Source organism: Hesperophylax consimilis, chromosome 13 (assembly GCF_061612785.1).
Source record: "Hesperophylax consimilis isolate HC1 chromosome 13, BYU_Hcon_1.0, whole genome shotgun sequence".
NCBI classification, from domain to species: domain Eukaryota; kingdom Metazoa; phylum Arthropoda; class Insecta; order Trichoptera; family Limnephilidae; genus Hesperophylax; species Hesperophylax consimilis.
In genome coordinates this window covers 31,411,976-31,433,336 of record NC_142848.1, presented here as the reverse complement: position 1 = coordinate 31,433,336, position 21,361 = coordinate 31,411,976, and the positions used below count along the sequence as shown (strand labels likewise).

At 34.3% G+C, this 21,361-nt stretch overlaps 1 protein-coding gene across 4 annotated transcripts in view; it reads left to right on the top strand.

Annotated features, from left to right (window-relative positions):
- The window catches only part of Hnf4 (Hepatocyte nuclear factor 4), a 258,912-nt gene that overhangs the window by 221,885 nt on the left and 15,666 nt on the right, over positions 1-21,361 (top strand). For 2 of the 4 annotated variants that reach the window (XM_089639011.1, XM_089639007.1), the window contains exons 4-6: positions 15,994-16,127; positions 18,138-18,296; positions 19,137-19,257. In XM_089639011.1, coding sequence (XP_089495137.1) covers positions 15,994-16,127; positions 18,138-18,296; positions 19,137-19,257 — 414 coding nt within the window. Of the gene's footprint in view, positions 1-15,993; positions 16,128-18,092; positions 18,297-19,136; positions 19,258-21,361 lie in introns of all 4 variants that reach the window. The other 2 variants (XM_089639008.1, XM_089639009.1) reach the window with 2 other exon arrangements.

Sequence of the window (21,361 nt, the reverse complement as noted above, 5' to 3'; positions counted from 1 at the left end):
TGAATAGAATGAATCCGAGATGGCGTAAGTAATTGCCAACGATTGTCACTTGCGCCTCGCGATGCATTCACGCGGATCTTGTTTGATTTTGACAAATAATAAATAATAATAATAATAAATAAATAATAATAATTCTGAACGTGTTGGTATTCTAAATGCATTTGGATGCAGCGATTGATTTTGCTGCAAGGTTAGGATAATTAATCCATGCGTGTTTATAACAACCCATGATAACTAAGAATCTATGTGTAATTGCAAATTTATTTATAAATGACTGAATTACCCCCAAATCCCTTCCCCCGCTACTACAAATGCACGGCTACATGCGGTGTACCTCAAGGGTCGCTTTTAGGTCCAATACTTTTTTTACTGTTTATTAATGAAATCGTTGCGGTATTTGATAATAATATCAAAGTGTTGCTTTTCATCGACAATCTAAAGCCCTTAAAATTTATAAAAAACTATATTGTTTTCACATTCGAATAAATTACAAGATATGCGATAAGATTAAGACATACTCAAAACGCCAAAACTATGAACATGTGTTATTACAAACAAAAAGAAATACGGGAACTCAATTAACTCTTGTAGAAAAATTTAGATTAATTTCGTACATTAAATGCTGTTATTTTTTATAATGTCATCCACAGACATAGGAATTAATAGACGAGAAGATAATGGCGAGGGGTAAAATTAACTGTTGAAGAACGAAGGGAGTGAAGCTGACTGTGATTCGTCAATAAATCAATCTGACAGTAAATAGGCATCTCGCATTATAATATCACCATTTACTTCTTAAAAGTAAAATCTGCTTTTGAATGAATAGACATTTTTACATGGGAGCGCAAATTACTCGCCACGTTATGAACAAATTTGCGAAGTCCAAATTCGGCAAAAAAAATCGGTTCTATTTTCAGAGTCGAATATTTCGTTTAAGTATTTAGTTAAGACACTTTTATAAATGTTCATAATTTACTTCCCAGCAACCAACCAGCTTTGTGTTTCGCGTCCAGACGTTTCTCGATGTGATAGTAACAACTGATTCATATTATACGATGTGAATATGCTTAAAATAAAGTAAAATAATGCTTATATATGGAATGTAATACGACAATTGGGTTTATTCTCTTTTTCACATCTATTTTTACAAGTTTTCATAGTACAAGTCAACATTTTGCCGTGTTATTTCGTAAAATGAACCGATGATGCCTCGACCATAGTTCGCACAAGAATGATGACGTCACGTTTTCTAAATTCACTTGAGGCCATACGCGAGCACAGCCGGCTCCAATGGAACCGGTATGGGGAGTGGGGATAATACGCTTTTAATCACTTAGGGCAGGTCTACTAATATTCATATGTCTATGATGTCATCCAATTTGAGAGAAATGCGTGTGTATGAGTGAGTGCCACCAAAATCGGCATCATCGGCAACGAGTCTATCTGCTGAGTTCCGAGATGCCGGGAAGTGGGTTTATTTCCACTTCCGAGATTCCATTTCATTCATTTAATCAAGAAAACAATCGAAATTCAAATTGATGTATTTAAAAATGGCCTAAAGGTAAAGTCGGGGACGTCCGAGAAAAACGTTACACGACCAAGTGAATCAATACTGTCAAGATGTCAAGAGTCAGAATAATAGAAGAGTATGTATGAGACGATGTATGAATGTGAATGAGGCAAGGAGCGTGTGCCAAGACCGAGTTGTTTGGCGGTCCGATCTCCGTGTCTATGTCTTCCCCTGCGGGAAACGGCGTGATGGTTAGTAAGTTAGTTAGAGCTTTTGTTGCATTGACTCCACACATGAGACCCTGAGGAAAATCAAGGTCTATCTCACTTTTTGGGATGCTGTGTGGAGGGTGTTTTTCGGGAAAAGGAGTGAATATGAACAGACCTTGATCTTGAACAAACCCATGTTGTAGGAAGGAGAAAACACATAGGCCGGAAAACCGTTCCACAGCCGAGCTGTTGAATTCAACAACGAATCGTATATATTACATGTGACAAGGGACTATGCAGCGGTGACGAAGGGATCAATGAGGCTAGTTCCTAGCTAGCTGTGCAATTTTCATAACGCTCGAGCTCACCATCTACGAGTTTTTTTCTGTAATGTAATGGCTGAAATTTTATAGGAAACTAGCTTACGTGTACCCGGCGTTACTCGACGTTTTCTCTACTTTCAATAAATATAATATCCGTATATTAAATATATAAACCTTCCGGAAGAAATTCTCTAAATGATACTGAAAACCCTATCAAATTCCGTCGCATAGTTTAGAAGAACTAAACGCACAAACAGACAGACACGGATAGTGACTTCGTTTTACACCATTTGGTGTTACCAATGTATTGTCACGATTATGAATTTACTAAAAGTTTATCAAGAAACGGCCTGTAATACCGCTTTTAGTTCATTATGATCTGTTATTTTCCAGAATATTCCCGAACATTCCATTCACATTCCGGAATGTTTCGGGATGTTCTGGAATGTTGTGGAATGCTCTCGAATACTCTCGAATGTTCTGGACTGTTCTAGTAATTTCTAGAGGGCGAAACTTCCAGCTCTTATATCTTCAAAAGCACGCCCTTTAGGTAAAAATGTGAACCTTCTTCATGGATGAAGGATAGAGGTCTACCACACCGTATATCTCCTTTGATCGTACCGGGACTCGTTTCTGAGTTTTAGTGGCACGCACATTGTACACGCATTAATTGTTTCTTTATATGGTCGGTGGCTAAGTTGACATCGCGTTTGGGTCCCACCCAGGCGTAGTGTGTTCAATTCCTCGGCTGGCTAAGTCCTCCATCACAACACAAGCAAAATTTTCACCTTACTGTGGTGGTAGTAGGAGATTTTCAAATATTGTCAGGTTATTCGTAACCCGGAAATGTTTGTCTTTCTTTTAAAAAAAAAATTAAAAAATATATTGTATATTATTACGTTAGAATTTTTAACCTCACTAGGACAAGGCTGTGTTTATTGATTAAATTTACCTGTTCTTTGTTGTCGGTGTATAAATGATCTATATTTGAAATCTTACCTGTTTTAGATCTGTATGACTTACCATTGTACCATTCTAATTTATTTACATTCATACAGACGTTCGTCTGCTATCTACGCAAACCGAATTCTTCATTCATGTCTATAATTGATGCAGGTCAGATTGCATTTCTGTATGATATCGTATGTTAACATTTTATACCTGAATGTTTTATGAATTATATCTGCAGTTGTGATTAGAGTGGAATTCTTACCCGTTAACAATGTTTTCTTTTTGAAAGGTCAAATACTTACCACTTACGGGACATTTAATCTAATACTAGATAATAAATTATTAATAGATATTTGAGAAAACGCACGATTTCACGCAGTGCTAGACACTCCCTGAAAGACTACCATTAAAACCGAAACGTTGTTGCTTGAAATTGCTTTAGCCATGTTTGGTGACCAGAGCTGAATATTCGGCTCCATGGCAATTCAACATACTCTTGAAAAGTGATAAAAAATTACCTATTAACCTTACCTAACATAATCTATTTAACCTAGTTTTCATGACTTTATATCACTTTTCAAGATTGTGTTGAATTTCCACTATCCTGAGTTCCCCGGTTACCGAATATCCAGGCACTGACTCCGGTTAGTTGGTACTCTTGTGCGATATTCACATTAAAAAAATAGAATAGAAACATATGGCATCTGGTTTAATTTTTGTGACAGTTATGTACACGCACGTTTCAAAGCTCGATAACTCATAATGGAAATAAAATTGCGAGAAGGGGATTCAATTCGTGAAATTTTAACGAAATCACGTACTCCTTACGCAGATGACGATAAGATTGAAATTCCTGTAAAAAATTCGCCAAAACGCTTGGTTTTTATTTGCCCTAATATATGATAAAACGCATGTCGGAAAAGGGGTTCGTACACTTCAAAGCATTTTCTTATAGGCCTGATACAATTTTTTTTAATAAATGTAATAGTTTTTTAATATTTTTTAAATGCCCATTGTAAAATTAATTTTACAGTTATTTTGCTCACATTTAAAATTGATTTAAACACCTTTCCCGTCCTTGGGGCTATCAGAAGGTAAATAATTTTATCGTTACTTCGTCAGAACTACTTCCCATCATAAAACTTTAGCATAACTGGATTTTTTTTTATTAAAGTTAATATCGTAATTTTTATTTTTGTGGGGCATATTAAATGAATGGCATGTTGTATTATTTAAATCAGATACGATAATCTGTTTTATAGCTATCATGGTTGTAAAATGATGATAACAATTTGGAATAAATATCATGTTTTATCCGAAATACCTACGATGATAAATAACGTAATAAAACGAATAAGACAATATTTTGTACCAGCGTAAACGGTAGATTCTGGTGTATTGGTACCCTACCCTAACAACGTGTATTGGTTCATACACATTGTTAGGGTAGTTCTACACCAGAGATAGAGAATTTCACTCAAGCCACCATAAAAGTCTTATTATTTAAAACATCTTATTATTTAAAAGCCTAAATAATGGTTTGGACTCACCAGAACTTACCAATTTAATAAATCTTCATATTCCGTCTATATCAACCCGACAATCTGATTTATTTTATCTACCCTCGTGTAGAACAAACATTCGAAAAAATTCCCCAATTCCTCGTATATGTGCACAATATACCTAATACAAAATTTTACAGCATTGACATTTTTGGTAATAACCTAAAGAAATATCGATATGAAGTAATGCGTACGATCGATTATTAATATGACAGTATGGAATGTTTCGGCAGCATCTCCTATCCTCTTCCTATTTTCCTCTTCCTCTCCCCTTCCTTTAACACCAAATTAATTTTAAGATACTAAAACTTCATTTCTAATGCACTTTAACATAAGAAACTTCTGTGGCTTGACTTCAGTTAACTTGTGTATTTATATCTATCATTGTATATTATATAAAAGCTGTTTGTTTCTTACAAAATAAATAAATAAAGTCTTAATGTGCTCATCAATGTATTCATTTTTTATTATTAATATTTATTTCTTTATTGATTTTTTTGTTATGTATGTATTAACTTAAATGTAAACTTTTATGGCAGGCAGAGCATTGCACACACCGCTCTGCCCAGCTGAGATAAACATTATTATTATTTATTATTATTTCCGCATGGATGTCCTTGCGAAACGTCGCTGAGAAACAGCATCTGCAAAACAAAGTATTTTTTCTATAATACATCAATTTTTATTAATAGAGATGTATTTAATTTTTTTAACTGAGGATTGAACCTTTCTCCCCAGGGATTGAAGTCAACCGCGTTAAAAACTGAGCCCAATCCAGATTGGGTAGGACCTATATTTATTTCGTATATTGACTGTCGCTTTATCATCCGATTTCAGAGAAATGCGTATATGTCCTTGTGTGTGTGCGTGATTGCCTCCAAAAGTTAATATAATGCGTTGTCATCGACAACGAGTATATCTGCCGAATTTCAGCTCGATCGGATATCGGGAAAGTGGGTTAATTTCCGCTGCAGAGATTTGCATTCATTCATTTCCGAAAACAAAAGAAAAACCTTCGTAATGTTTTTTTTTCTACTTTTAAATCTATCTATATTCTCCTTACACTCCTTTCTTCGCTCATTCGCTCTACATGCCCAAACCATCTAAGCGTCCCTTTCTTGATCTTACGCATTACGCTTACATCAGCTTCGCACTCTTTGCGGATCTCCACATTTCTCACACGATCGTACATGGTTTTACCGCACATACGCCTCAGGAATCTCATTTCTACAGCGTTCAGTCTACTTTCATCCTTTCTCTATCAGTTCCATGCCTCACTTCCGTACATCAGGGTAGGTACCAGCACTCCATTGTGGACTGCTAGCTTCGCTTCTTTGGGCAATTTTTTGTTAGCGCCAACTGCGTTCAGTGAAAATTTGCTTTTAAATTCCGTGAAAAAACCCTTCCTTATGATAATATTACTTCTACCTTAAAAGTAGTCCCTGTTTTCAGGTACACTAGAATTCACAAGTAGAGTACAACCTCAAAACCTTACTCCAAACCATTTATAACACCGGGTACGCTTCTCCCAGCGTAATATAAATATTATTTGTGCCTAACGAAGTCAATAAAAGGCTACGTAGTAATGCAAAATCATGTGTTTTTGGTTTGAAAATTTGGTCGCCTAGAAATGTTTCAGATGCTTTAATTAAATACTGCAAGTAGAATACATCTTGGCCTTTGAAATAATCGAGTATTTTTTACATAAGTCTTTTTATAAACCCAGAAAAAAATTATGTATAAGGCCTATGAAAACTGCTTTAAAGTTCAAAATCTCCTACTTACGAACCCATTTTCGGTTATGGTTTTATTGTATAATGTGGCAAATTAAGTTATTTATAAAATGATCGAAAAAAAATTAAATATTTATGCCTGAACATCCACAAAATAAAATAAAAGGCACTTTTTGGCCATGTTTTTTTCTTGCATAAATCAAAGAATTTAAACCTTATCGCCATCTACGTAAGGGTTATTATTGATAGCGGCTCAATTTAAAATATTACATGACGTAGTGCATCGCCTTAAAAAGTTTCCAAATATTTAATAAGGTACCTATATCTTCGCAATGTCTCGAGTGATGTGACTTTTGTTGGGCTGTAAAAAAATTCTCCTTGCCTATTTCAAAACGCTGGAAATTATTCAATCAAAATCAGTCATTAATTCAACACTCGTCATTAACATACTTTTTTTATCGTAATTATCCTTATCTTAATATGTTATCATCTTTAATAAAATTTGCAGCATTAAAATGTATTTTTTTCAATCATTTTATTAGCCGCCATTTTTTGCAATTTTCGGAAAGGTCAAAAAATTGGCAAAATTCACGTGAAGTAATAATGCAGTTATACATAATAACTCTCAACCTACATTATAGCTTAAGGCGATTTATTTTTATGTGATGTTTTTCGTGCTATTTAACCTCCGTGGTCGAGGGTTGAGGCCCTCGACTAGCAATCCGAAGGTCGCGGATGCAAATCCCGGCGTGCGCAAGTAAATTTAATTTAATGAGTTTGTGTTATTTCACAATTTATTAATTTTAAATAATATATAGTATAATTGTTGCACGTTCCAGAGTGGAAGATACTCTCAGTGTCGCCCTGGTGTAAGACCACAATTTAGATTCGAAACGTTGCTTGAAATGGCTTTAGCCGTGTTTGGTAACTAGATGTGAATAGTCCGGTGCTCACCCACCTTCCTCTTCCCCATCTCCTTCCGCTCCCTATTACATTCAGCCTCACAACATACCCCAATTAAGGATGCCTTAGTTCTTACTGGTTCCAGACGGTTAAAAAAAAATCGCTACTACAGTGTTTTCCAATAAGAGGTGTTATTTTGATATTCAATCAAAAGATCAATGGTTTCGTTGCTTGTGTGGCACGTAGCGCCGTCTTGTTGAAAGTAAACGTTGTCCAGATCAATACCATCCAATTCCGGCCATAAAAATCATTAATCATCTCCCGATAGCGCAATCCATTCACCGGAACTGTTGCTCCAGCCTCATTTTAGAAAAATTAAGATCCAATGACCCCGCCGGACCATAAACCGCACCAAACAGTCACACGTTGAGGATAGAGAGGCTTTTCAACAATAACTCTTGTGTTTTCCGAGCCCCAGATGCGACAATTTTGCTTGTTTACGAAGCCACCGAGGTGGAAATGGGCCTCGTCACTCAAGATGATTTGCATTTGATTCACTCAAGTGAATTTTAATAATTTCAATGCGTTGTTGAAGCGTGTATCGTTCCATTATTATTAATGGCGTAGTTTCTACTTGTCAAATGTCAAAAAATGACAGCTTCAAAAGTAACATCTACCGAAATAGCGGGCTATTCTAAATAACACCTCTTATTGGAAAACCCTGTATCAGAAAACAGTGAGACCATAGCATATATTCTTATCTAGTTACTAAACATAGCTAGATGTTTTTCTCCTGAACGAAATTCGAAGAAACCCCCATTTACTTGAAAAGAAAATCTACTCTAGGCACTATAAAATGGGGTGACTTTGTCAGTTTTCAACTTTAAAACTAAATAACTTTTTTTCTTATATTAGGAGAAGAAGTCATCAATCAGAACATCGTCATGCATTATCATTTATTTTTGCTGCACGAGTGTAAATGGCCGTTTTCTATCCCACGATTAACTAGTATTTTTTAATTTATTTTGTGTAGAGTTTTGTTTTAAAGTGTCCTTTCCTGAATGTCATCGGTTCATTCACTTAAATTCATTGTATTATTTTAACCACAATAATAACAGTAATTTGTAATCTAACCAATGTCAACTTTGCCGAGCTACGATTAAACTGCACGGACAATCAAATCATCTATATAATTAGGCTATTCGTACACGGATATACTTGAAAGCGACTCGAGTTTTGTGCGCGTAGCATACGCGTCGCTCGTGAGTATCCGCCATACTATTTTGCTAGTGTTGCGCCACGATGTAATTACGGGTTTGATGTCCGAACATGATTTGAATGTTTAAGGCGATGCCATACGTAGTAATGCAAAATCATGTGTTTTTGGTTTGAAAATTTTGTCGCCTAGACTTGTTTCAGATGCTTTAATTAAATACTGTGAGTAGAATACATCTTGGCCTTTGAAATAATCGAGTATTTTTTAAATAAGTCTTTTTATAAGCCCAGAAAAAAATAATGTATAAGGCCTATGAAAACTGCTTTAAAGTTCAAAATCTCCTACTTACGAACCCATTTTCGGTTATGATTTTATTTTATAATGTGGCAAATTAAGTTATTTATAAAATGATCGAAAAAAAAGTAAATATTTATGCATGAACATCCACAAAATAAAATAAAAGGCACTTTTTGGCCATGTTTTTTTCTTACATAAATCAAAACAGACGGATGGTGCTAAGCGGGAATTTAAACCTTATCGCCATCTACGTAAGGGTTGTTATTGACAGCGGCTCAATTTAAAATATTACACGACGTAGTGCATCGCCTTAATTTGTTCTGGAAGTGGAAAAAAATATATATTTTTTTTTAGTTCGTATCATTTTTTTAATTTATTTATTTACTACAACTTTCAAGATAATTATTTAAATTAACATAATAAGTACATATTTCAAATTATAATTAAAATGTATTTACCTTTACGAGAGTCTAACACTCGTGTGTAAAGGGTGAAAAAAATAAAACTTAACATACTCATATGATAAGAAAAAAATTTGATGTACATATAAAATGAAGAGATTTTTTTATATAATAATGGAATGATATGTAATCGTGATTCTAATTAGCTAAATTATTTAAGATAGTCAAGTTCATTTTATTTTTAATTTTTTTATAATCCGGTTCTAACCTCAGCTCTGTCGCTAGTTAATTAAATCACACCACTCCAGTGTAAGTGTAGTAGTGTTGTGCAAAACTGGTGTGCATTAATTCATCAACTACTCATTGTATTTTGCCTATTGCTCTCAACACGAACCATGGCATGTTTATATAATTACAATTTACCAAAATACGTTAGAAAGAATTTAGGATTGAGATTGGAAAAAAACGTCCATTTTACATCATTCTCATGTAGTTCCTTGGCGGCGAATAATGCCCTGCAATTAACTTTTATTTCGTTGTATGGGTAAACCCAAAATATTATCATAGATTGTTTTTATGCTTGTAAATATAAAGAAGAACATTATAAGTGTCTAGAGTCACTTGACATCGCATTAATTCCACGGCTGCACATAGTTCAGTGTAATTCGGGTAGCGCCGTGCACGGAAACCGGCTTTAAAGAGTAGCATATCGGTAGGCTACTTGTGTAGTAGTAATCGTAGTAACTGCATCACAGTCACGTAGCTTGTAAGCAGAGATGTGCTTTATTTCAAATAAATCCATTTCAAATGGAAATGCATAATGGGTATTTTCCATTTTGCATTTTAAATGCTTTTCTAAAAACCATTTTGCATTTTGCATTTTAAATGCTTTTCTCAATATATTTTCCATTTTAAATGCTTTTTTGCAACATTCTTCCTACTATCTCCACTCATCTTTTTTTCATAAGCCCCAAATATCAGTCGGTCCTCAACCTCGCTATGAGAGATAATTTACATTTGTCAAGTTGCTCCCTTGCATGAGCCCTGGCATCGAGTGATACCATTACAAAAAATACTGAACATGGGGCCATGACGCTGTAATTTTAAATGTTAGATAGCAGTTTCTATGTTTTTACGTTGGCAACATTAGTCCTGCGCAAATTTTTTGTAGTTTCATAATCTGTAGTCGTGGTGTTTTTGGATTTACCATCATGTAATATGTTTGTTCTACATTGATGTCCATTATTAAATGACAAAATTGTTTCAAAATTCTATAATTATTTTAATTGTTTGACCTGAGAAACCATTTTGCATTTGCAATGCATTTTGAAAATAGGTATTTTGCATTTGAAATGCTTTTCTAAAAACCATTTTGCATTTTGCATTTTCAAATGGAAAAGTTTTGACCCATTTCCATTTTGCATTTCAAATGGTTTTGGGTACCCATTTTGCACATCTCTGCTTGTAAGTACCTCTGTGAACGAAGGGCCTTAAAGTTATGCGTTTGGTGTGTAGGCAGAAATAAATGGGTAAACAGCGTTGGCAACACTTTTGTGCACACAACTTCATACTGATGATTATTCAAGACCCATCTCAATTGCTTGTATTATTACCTATGGAATCACGGAGTTAACCTAGCTGTATCATTGTTAATACCAATGAATGCTCTGGGAGACTATTGTCATTTACTAAATAAATAATGTATATATACAAAGATAAATAAAATAAACCCATCTAGCTATCGGAACAGCCTTGAATTCTTCCCAACAATGAGATTATTATTTATTTGCTTCTAGGCACAATACTGCTTAGACGTAATATTTACCTTGCAAAAATATTCTTTCGTACAATGAAACAACACTTCAAATACTTTTCACATCTTCTTCATCGAGTTATTTTTATCCACTACCGGACGAAGGTCCTCCCCAGGCTTTTTTAAATGTGAATACTACACAAGAGTTCGAAATGCCTAAAGCCAGCGGGACTATGGCGGCTGCAGGTTGAGAGGCTGAAAGGAAAGAGAAAGGTGGGGAAGTACTTACCTATTCAGATCGAATAAACACGGTTAAAGCCATTTGATTCACCGCGGCGATACCTCGGTTATTTATTTATATAATTAACCCCCTTTGGCTTCTATATATGTTACTTATAGTAAGCCTTTTTACAGTAAGACGCGGGAGACGTTTTGTTGCGCAAAGCGGTAAGAAGCGGGAAACTTGTAAACAAGGGGTTCTAAATGGGTGCGGGGTCATGTGTTTTCTATTGTCGGTGGTACCCGATCTATCTACCTGTCAATACAATAAGTTTGAAGCACAACAAAAAAATTAAAAATAATAAAATCGTTGTCGCGTATGTTCCGCTCACAAACTACGCAGTGAAACGCGGTACATGTGCAAGTTTTGCAATGTGCCCCTGCATTAAGGAAAGTGTTTTGAACGCTATCACACATTGAAGCACCATTAGATTATAGTTTTTTATTTGTATTGAAAATTTCTAAATAATCTTGTAGTTTTGTATGAATAAATGTCGATATGTTATTTCGATTGTGAAATACTGTTTTTTCTTTGATTCCCAATAAAGTAGAAAGTTTTTGTTCATAAAAAAGGAATTACACATACATTGCTAAGTAAATAAATAGAGACATCATTTTAAAGTAAAACACTGAAAGTTTCATAGAAAAATATCAAATAGATCATAAGATATGAATATTTTGCGGAAAGTCTAATTTTGGCGCTAAAATTTAAAAAAACACCCGCGCTTCGCCCCCAATTTGGCGGTAAAATGCCCGACCATACAGGGTGTATCGGCACTAACCCGACAAACTTTAACCAGCTATTCCTTAGCACATTTGGAGTAAAAAATGTTATGTGCACTTTGCTGTCCGGTAACGTTTTTTTTTAATAAAAAATTAATTAAACATATTTTCACCACATGTCACCACTGTTTTATCCTTTGTCAATATTTGAAAGCAACGTCGCAACTGCTCACGTGTCGCTGCGAACAAAGCCCGTATTACATAATCCAGTACCAGAAAATAAATATTTTATTTAACAATAATGATTATTCACATTTTTCGTATGCGAATCACTGATTGTCTTCTTGTATTGTACACATCAGTTTTATTTTTGTATCTAAATTGTTTCACTTCTGGAATGCTCTGGTTTCACCTCTTACGCGTTTCACGTATTAAATAGTCTAATTTTGAAACTAAGAAACTAATTAGTAGATTTCCTGAATTTATAATCGAAGTCCAATAATTCTGAGCACTTTTAAAAACAATTTTCCTCACTTAGGTACTTATCAATTATAATAATTGGACTATTTGAACAGCGCCGTTGTTTTTTAAATAACCGTAAGTGCTCTGTCAAAATATTACTTGCTAGGCTATCCTACAACGTATATTTTTTAATACATTTAGTTATTTACAACTTCGCGGAATGTGATTTATGAATATTATTGCTTATGTTAAAAGCTTTCCAGAATTACCGGAATATAACGAGCAGCTTGACACACTTAAGTTTATTTCCACTTATTTGAAGGTACAAAGAATGTATAGTTTTAAAAACAATCCCGATGAATCAAAAAACGGTTCATATAAAACTGCTGCGCAACACACTCACACAAAGGAAAGCACTCACACAAACGTCATGACTGCATTGGATTGACCACCTGCAAATGAATGCTGCCAGATTGCTAATTTATTTACATAATAATTATTAAATTTTATTTAAAATATCGCAAATTTAAAAAAAAATCGACAATAAATTACAACTATAATTTAAAAAAATATTCTTAACCCCACGCTTTTTCGTAATTGATTAATTAATTCAGAATTTAAACGTTGCTTGAAATGATTAGCCGTATTTGGTGACCAGATCTGAATATCCAGGTACTTCCTCACCTTCCACTCCTTCCCTTAGCCATAAAACTTTCCCCAATTCAACATAAAAATTGTGTAGATATATCGGATGTAATGAAATGCATGATAATTAGACCCCAAAATACTTACTTATTCAGGGAAATAAACCCCTGAGTCATCAGTAATTCGTAATTGATTAATTAATTCAGAATTTAAACGTTGCTTGAAATGACTAGCCGTATTTGGTGACCAGATCTGAATATCCAGGTTCAGAATTTAAACGTTGCTTGAAATGACTAGCCGTATTTGGTGACCAGATCTGAATATCCAGGTTTAGAATTTAAACGTTGCTTGAAATGACTAGCCGTATTTGGTGACCAGATCTGAATATCCAGGTTTAGAATTTAAGCAATGCTTGAAATAACTAGCCGTATTTGGTGACCAGATCTGAATATCCAGGTTCAGAATTTAAACGTTGCTTGAAATGACTAGCCGTATTTGGTGACCAGATCTGAATATCCAGGTTTAGAATTTAAACGTTGCTTGAAATGACTAGCCGTATTTGGTGACCAGATCTGAATATCCAGGTTTAGAATTTAAACTTTGCTTGAAATGACTAGCCGTATTTGGTGACCAGATCTGAATATCCAGGTACTTCCTCACCTTCCACTCCTTCCCTTAGCCATAAAACTTTCCCCAATTCAACATAAAAATTGTGTAGATATATCGGATGTAATGAAATGCATGATAATTAGACCCCAAAATACTTAATTATTCAGGGAAATAAACCCCTGAGTCATCAGTTGGAAATACCAACGACATTAAGTGAAATTTTAAACAATGCAATAATAGGAATTAGCAAATAATAATTTACGACAATTTACTCGGAAATCAATAAAGCCAGGATAATAAAAATAGAAAGTTATCACTTACGTCGTCTGTAAGTGGCTTCACCACAGTTTGATAATGCCGTCAGAAGGTGAAACAGCTGTCACGCGTAATAATAATTACAACTAGCAGAAGTTGTTTATAAACACACTGTTTTTATAAATTTAATAATAAGACTGTTAAAAATTAAAAAATCTCTAAATTGAAATGGAGTTCTACAAACTAAACTTAAAATCAAATAAATTTATTGCGAAGGTTCAAAGTAGTGTACTGTAATATTATATTAAATAATACTTGGATATATTTTAATAAATTTTTACGTGTTTAATTATTGTTTGAAGTCAGATTAAAGCGATTAAAAAACCCACCTGGCAATTCTTATTCGAGTTTCGTTGTATACTTACGTATTGGCGCGCTTTTACAATAACAATGGTATGGCATCATTCGTCTCATTTTTAACTATTATTATTTAGTGTGTAGGAAAGAGCGAAGATGGTTTTCGACACACTTGCTTATAACACAGCCCACACGGGACTTGAGACAGAATACGTGTGAAAGAGATGACAGTAGCGCGGCGTTGCCAAGTACTTTACCCCTATACTGAGGGCAGTAACGGAGTGTGGAAATTTTATTTATTTTTTGTTTTTAAAAGGAAAAAAATGTTACCGGACAGCAAAGTGCCCATAACATTTTTTACTCCAAATGTGCTAAGGAATAGCTGGTTAAAGTTTGTCGGGTACGTGCCGATACACCCTGTATAGTGTTAAAATGACTTGGACATTATGTGAAAAATTGTAAACCAAAACGGTTATATAATATATTTTATTTACGTCAATATAATATTATCTTTCTCTAGTCAAATAGTCCATCAAACCGTCTGTAAATGTTCTAACTGTGCACCACACCTCCAACATTTTTTATTACAATATTTTCACACGACAAAGTTTGATATCCTTCAAATTAAAATATTGCAAATTAAATTTTAAGTATCAATTTTATTTTCATTGATTATTTTAAGAGCAAGGAAACAAGACACGTCACCATGTCATGATAATATTTGCATATTTCAGTTATTGCTTACTGCCAGTTATAAACACCTTTTAGGTTGTAAATATTAGTAAAATTGATTTTGTCAATGAAAAAATTGACAAAATCAATTAATTAAACTAATAAATGCTATAAACTATAAATATTTATTTAAATATAAACTACAAACAAAGTTTTGTTCGAGGATTTTCCTCAAATTTTCAAGGAAAAATCAATTTGATATATTCAAATGTTGCTTGTATTGAGATATGTTTTCATATTGACAATGTGACATCATTGTGAAAATATTCTTTTGATAAAATAATGGTCTTTTTCCAGAACGGACTTTTCCTTGAATTTTTTTACCCGTAGATTATTTTTGGGAGATATTTCTCCAAGCCTGACACGGACTCATTAAAGTCATGCTATCTCATTTTGTATTACAGTGAGACATATGATTCAAACAGTGTTAGAAACAGAGAATACCATGGTTTGTATTTGCATTTAAAAATTTACCATTGGTGGCGCTCCCAAAAAATTTGAAATAATTCTATGAAACAACTTTGAAAAATATTTTTCAAAGATTGCCAATTTTATAATAATATTTTTTTATATGAAGCGAAAAGAAAGTATATTGACAATATATTTTTAAATGCCTTTGTCTAATTAAATATGTTTTTTAGATTCGTCTAAAGTAATAATTACAGTTTATACGATAAAAACTGTAGATATTCGTCGGCCTTCAAAATTTTAATTTTAAAATCTGAAAGAGTATTATTTCATCTGCTTTCAAAAATAGTATTTTATTTTGAAATGCGTTCAAAAACAGCAAATCCATTTAAATGTCGAGCATAAATATTTGATGACATTATTTTGTCGAGACACGTGGAATTAACAACCTGACCTCCTCCGCAAATATTATACACCAAAACTAAACGCAGAAATCCACATTAAGATGATTAGCGCTTGTAACATGGTATCACTTCTATTGTAGTCCCAGAGAGACGTTTTACATACGTCATCAACGAAAAGTCTTCCCTCTCATATGTCTTGTATGAAAACGATGAAGACAGAAGATGTTTTCTATTATTTATTTGTGTCTCGTGTTATTTCAGCCGTCCAAATCGAGAGGGACAGAATCAGCTGCAGAAGGCCAAGTTACGAGGAGCCAGCCCAGGGAAATGGACTATCGGTGGTGTCGCTGCTCAATGCTGAGATGCTTTCAAGAAAAGTTGTCGACGCACTAGAGGTATACTGCTAAATATATCTCATCTTGTTACTAAACTATATTTTACTATCTCATAACAATATTTTTCATTTACATTACATACTATTAACACTTCTTTTTCAATTCTTTTCTCTTCCCCTCGAAATTTTTTGGCTAACGATTTCAGCGTCATTTGCAGACAACTGCTCTAACAACTGAGCTATCAACAGTGGAAATCGTTTAAGATGAAAACGTTTATCATAAAAAAGCTCGCTTATAATTTTTTACGAATAGAATGCTATATATTTATGATGTTTGTATGCAGGGCCGGCTCTGTGCAGGCACAATTGGAGCAGTCCGCTCCGGGTGCCGTTTTGCTAAGCCGCCAAGGATCTGATAATACAGCGCCTTTGAGATTTTTATTAGCTCCAGGAGCTATTTGGCTCAGGGCCGGCCCTGCTTGTACGAACAAATTTTTGTTTCTCAAAAGAATAACATAACACCACTAAGTATAATATATATATGTTTGTACCAATAAATCATGACCTCACTTGTACACTGTGTTCGGAAACTCATTGTGCAAGCAGGAAACAGGCCAATCTACATCAGATTTCAAGTCGTTGTATAATTTTTTTTGATTTGAGCTTTCGTTTTTTAGTAAAACGAGTTCAAAGTTAGAATTTTTTAGGTCAAATTAGTCGCTAGGGGGTTAATATCAGCTGTTTTAATATTTTTTTAAAAGCGTCGAATTGTAGTCCCGATTCCAAAAGTTTTTTAACCCGTTGCAAAAAAATATATAAAAATACTTTAAATGCTCATATTGAAATAAAAAGGTTTCTTTGGGTTCTCTATGTTCTCTAAATATCACGTCAAGGGCTGCTGAAAGAACTTTATGAGAATACTGGGTTGGTTTTTCATAATTCTTCAAATCTAATATCACAATAATGGATAAGTGTAGGATTTTATCTGAAGAACACATCAGAACAAAGACTGAAGAATGATTGAGAAAAATTATTGACAGCAATATATTTATATCAGCAACTCTTTAATAGCAAGATTTGATGTAGAATCACCAGTTTCCCATTTGTACTACGGGTTTCCGAACACTGTGTGTATGTACATATTATATAACTTCATTTCTAAAGAAAACATACAAACTTCACAAATAGTTATGTACATACCTGTACGTTGTTATCAAATTTGATAATGTATGTCTATTTATATTATGATTAATAGATATCCCAGTTGTTTACAAAATTTGTATCTAAAATTATTAGATAACACCTTTTTGAAATTTTATTTGGTATTTTCACTGTTTTTCTCACTGTTGAAAAATTTAAGAAAAAAAATACACGATAATAACGACACTTTCATTTATCTGTGTGTTGACAAATAAACTTTCCAATTCTATTTAAAATGTACCATTTTAGATTTGCGCCAAAATTACATTTTTGGTTGTGAATACGGCGTTGTTAACAGCCGTCTTACCAGCCAGTAGCATTTTCAAACGGCGCCTGGTGCTAGTAAAATTCTCAAGGTGCTGGGTACTATCAGTGCCTCCTTGGCCCGAAGTGACTGCTCCAATTACGTACACACAGGACCGTTATAATGATAATGACGTTGCAGCCAGTTTGAACTGTTTAGGAATTTGTAGTTTTAGATGGTTTTTAACTTCTCAAAGGTATCCATTGTATACGAAAAAATTGTCTGACATTAATACATTTTGTTTTGTGGGATTTTTACCCTCGGCACACTATTGAGGTATTAGGTCGAGGGACCTCAGCGTTCCAAAGGTTAAAATCAATATTAAAATTAAATGTAGTAAATTACAAATTTTTAGATGATCAAAACAATAAAAATAACTTCTAATCTTTCATACATTTTGACGGTATCTATAGTTTTGTTTTATCTTGAACGATTTCCGCTAAAACTCTAAACTAACCCACCTACTTGTACAAGTCTTGTCTTGTTACGACTGACGGTGTAAGCCTGACTAACCCTTGGCAGTGGTCCCAAGCGTTTCCCTACCTGACCTCGCATTGGCCCCCACAGCAGCTGGGAGCGGGTGCAGCGATGAGCGAGTGCGACCTGAGCGGCAAGCAGCTGGCGAACATCAACGACGTGTGCGAGTCCATGAAGCAACAGCTGCTTATCCTGGTCGAGTGGGCCAAGTACATTCCCGCCTTCACGGAGTTGGAGCTAGACGATCAGGTACATTTGATTTTTTTTCTAATTCCAATTTTAGACATCTTCTCGTTCCCTATACCCACTCCTACTCCGTCTCTCTTCCTAACCCCTATCAAAGTTGATGTTCGTGAGGAGATGCATGGTGAGATGCGTGACGTGAGCCGCGCATGTAGGTCTTTTCATAGGCGTTTGCGGCTCTCCAACTCCAACTTCATCTCCACTCTGCAGCCTCATGAGAAGAGCACAATACACCATATACATCCAAATTGATACACCATCCCATCATAGAAAGGGGAAAAAACCAAGGTGCGCGGAGTGGGGGGTCTGCGTAAACTTTTCTCTTTCTCTGATTTGTCAATAAATGAATTTATTTATTTGTTTTCTCTGTAAGACGGTTATACACCAATATGTTACGGAGAAGATCACAAATTTGAGGTACACGTAAGTATAAAAATTCATTAGTCACATTTTGTGACAAATGAACTTTTGTCGATGTCGATGAATGTCTACCATCGACAAATGTCGATGGTCGATGCAGAATTTTTAAGCAGTTAGTAGCTCTGTTGATTGGTGCGTTCTGACTAGCAGAAGTCCTCACTTCCGGATCTGACAGTATACAGGCAACTCGCATTGTAATATCACTATTTAGTCCTCGAAAATAAAATCTGCTTACGAATTAAGTCAAAATGTATGTATAATTTCGGCTCTGTGAAAATTTTTACTTTCGTTTTCTTAATATTTGGCTCTTATCAGTGGAAATTCTGATTCCCCCTGGTCTAGCCGAATGCTTTTTATCCAGTGTCATTTTTGCGATAAGTGAATTTTCCTTGGCCGGGTTATTTTTACCGATTTTCTATCTGCCAGGTGGCGTTACTTCGAGCACACGCAGGGGAACATTTGCTACTGGGTCTGGCACGAAGGTCCATGCACCTCAAGGACATTCTCCTACTTGGAAACAACTGCATCATCACCAAGAACACCGCAGGTAACATAACCTCACCTCTGTTTAACCCATTCTTAATGAAAATCAATTTGCTTACAAAATTAAATTCATTACATATTAAACCATTCAGTACTAAATATCTTTATTTTGAACATAAGGATCAATAATTCTTCTTCAGTTTTCATTGAGCTATTAAATGATAAATTTTACACAAATATGTGTATTTTTGAACAACTGTAACGCTAGCCTAACCCAACAAAGACGGTTTTGGTACTCAATGGGTTAATGTATTCGCTTCTTTATTGTCTTTGAGACAAATGCATTGGGTTAAATTTTTCATCAAAAGGTGCCTTGAAAAGCACCTACCAATATTATTTTTAATTAATTTTATAATTTAGAACACTTATTATTAAAACTAGATCGGAAAAAAAATGATCCCACATTAAGAGCGCTGCTAGGCATGCTGCAAGAGCTGCAAGTTACAGTCGTTTTAAGGAAAATTCGCGTAGGAATCAGAGTTTTGGATGACATAGATTTGATAATGAGTGTTCTCCTGTATTTACATGTTCTATGTTTGCAAATATGCTTAAACTAAACACGATTTAAGATTCTTACCGTCAATAGTTTTATGTTGTTCGACTTAAAACATATTGAGCCATGTTGCTCTTTTTTGACAACCTTGCGGTATCCATCATGACTACACATACATCTTCTGCCCTGATGATGGACTGAGATAGTCTACACTGTAAGACTTTCCGAAACATTGGCACAAGAAAGACAATGAATCGCAACATGGCTCAGTACTCCAAAATTCATTCAATAACATAATTCTATCGTCACAGGAAAACGATACTGCTGTAACTGCCACTATTTCCAAGCAACTTTTTTTTTTAGTTAACTTTTTCTTTTTTTCTACAATCTATCTGTCTCCAGTGGTTTGAAAAACACTCCATCTATTACCACATTTTATAAATTCGGAAACATTTTTCAACTGAATGAAAATTTTGGCGCTTACAGTGATATTGAATTCGAGTGACGGTATGAATTGTAATACTTAAGTTGAGGTGTTTCAAACTCATTACAATTTGATAAATAGTTGAAATGGGCCGAGAGAATCGGCGTTCAATTAAAACCACTGGACTGGTTGTTTCGGAGAATTTGAACAATTCATCAAATTTCAACGCTTATTTTCGGGTTCTGTGAAAGTCGTATTCAAGTTCTGTTATTTTATCATTATAGGCTAGTTGCTTGATAGAACTGATAACAGAACTAGAATAGAACTTTCACAGAACTTGAAAATTAACTTTGAAATTTGAAGAATTGTTCAAATTCTCCGAAACAAACCGTCCTTAGAACACAAGGCCGGGTTACTGAATAAAATGGACCTCATCAGTTTTTAATGTTTTTTTAGTTTTTTTTTTAGATTAATTTGTATTTGAAAATAAAATAAAAATATTTTTGAAGGTTCTAATACAAGTTAAGATGCCGATTTGATCGTTCCAGCCTTGTGATCGGTGTTTTTGGTTCAATGATCACCGTTTGATCACGATGAGCATCAAATTTGATGGAGTGATTTATTTTTGGGGTATTATGCCGTGTTACGTTACTTCCTTCTTTAGCCAACGTTTCGGACACTGTAATGCTGTTAAAGCAACACTGCATAATACCCCAAAAACAAACCTTTTAATAATACTTTTGGCTGTGAAAATCTTAAATCATATCCAAATTTGATAGAATTTTAAACACCACAAACTTAAACTTGTTTAGTTTCAGTGTATTTCTCTCATATTGGTTAAGGAAATCTCTAGTTTTAAGTTTGGCATGCGTTTGTATCTTACTGGGGGATATGAAGCTTCTCATGTCTAACTCGAGTGTCTTTGAGCGAAACCGTCGGCGTTTGTGACAATTTTATCGCCAGAACGTAGAGACATAAATACAATGTATAAAACTAGTGTGGTAATATTATAGACTAACAAACAATATAGCATTATTCCACCTTGCTAAAAAACGATTTAAAGAAATAATAATTTAATATGTTTGTGTATTATGTTTGGTTTACAAAGTGTGAATGGTATTTTTATTGACGCAATATAAAATTTAATAGTGTATGCTGTTCTGTTATGTGCATTTATATCATTGCTTCACT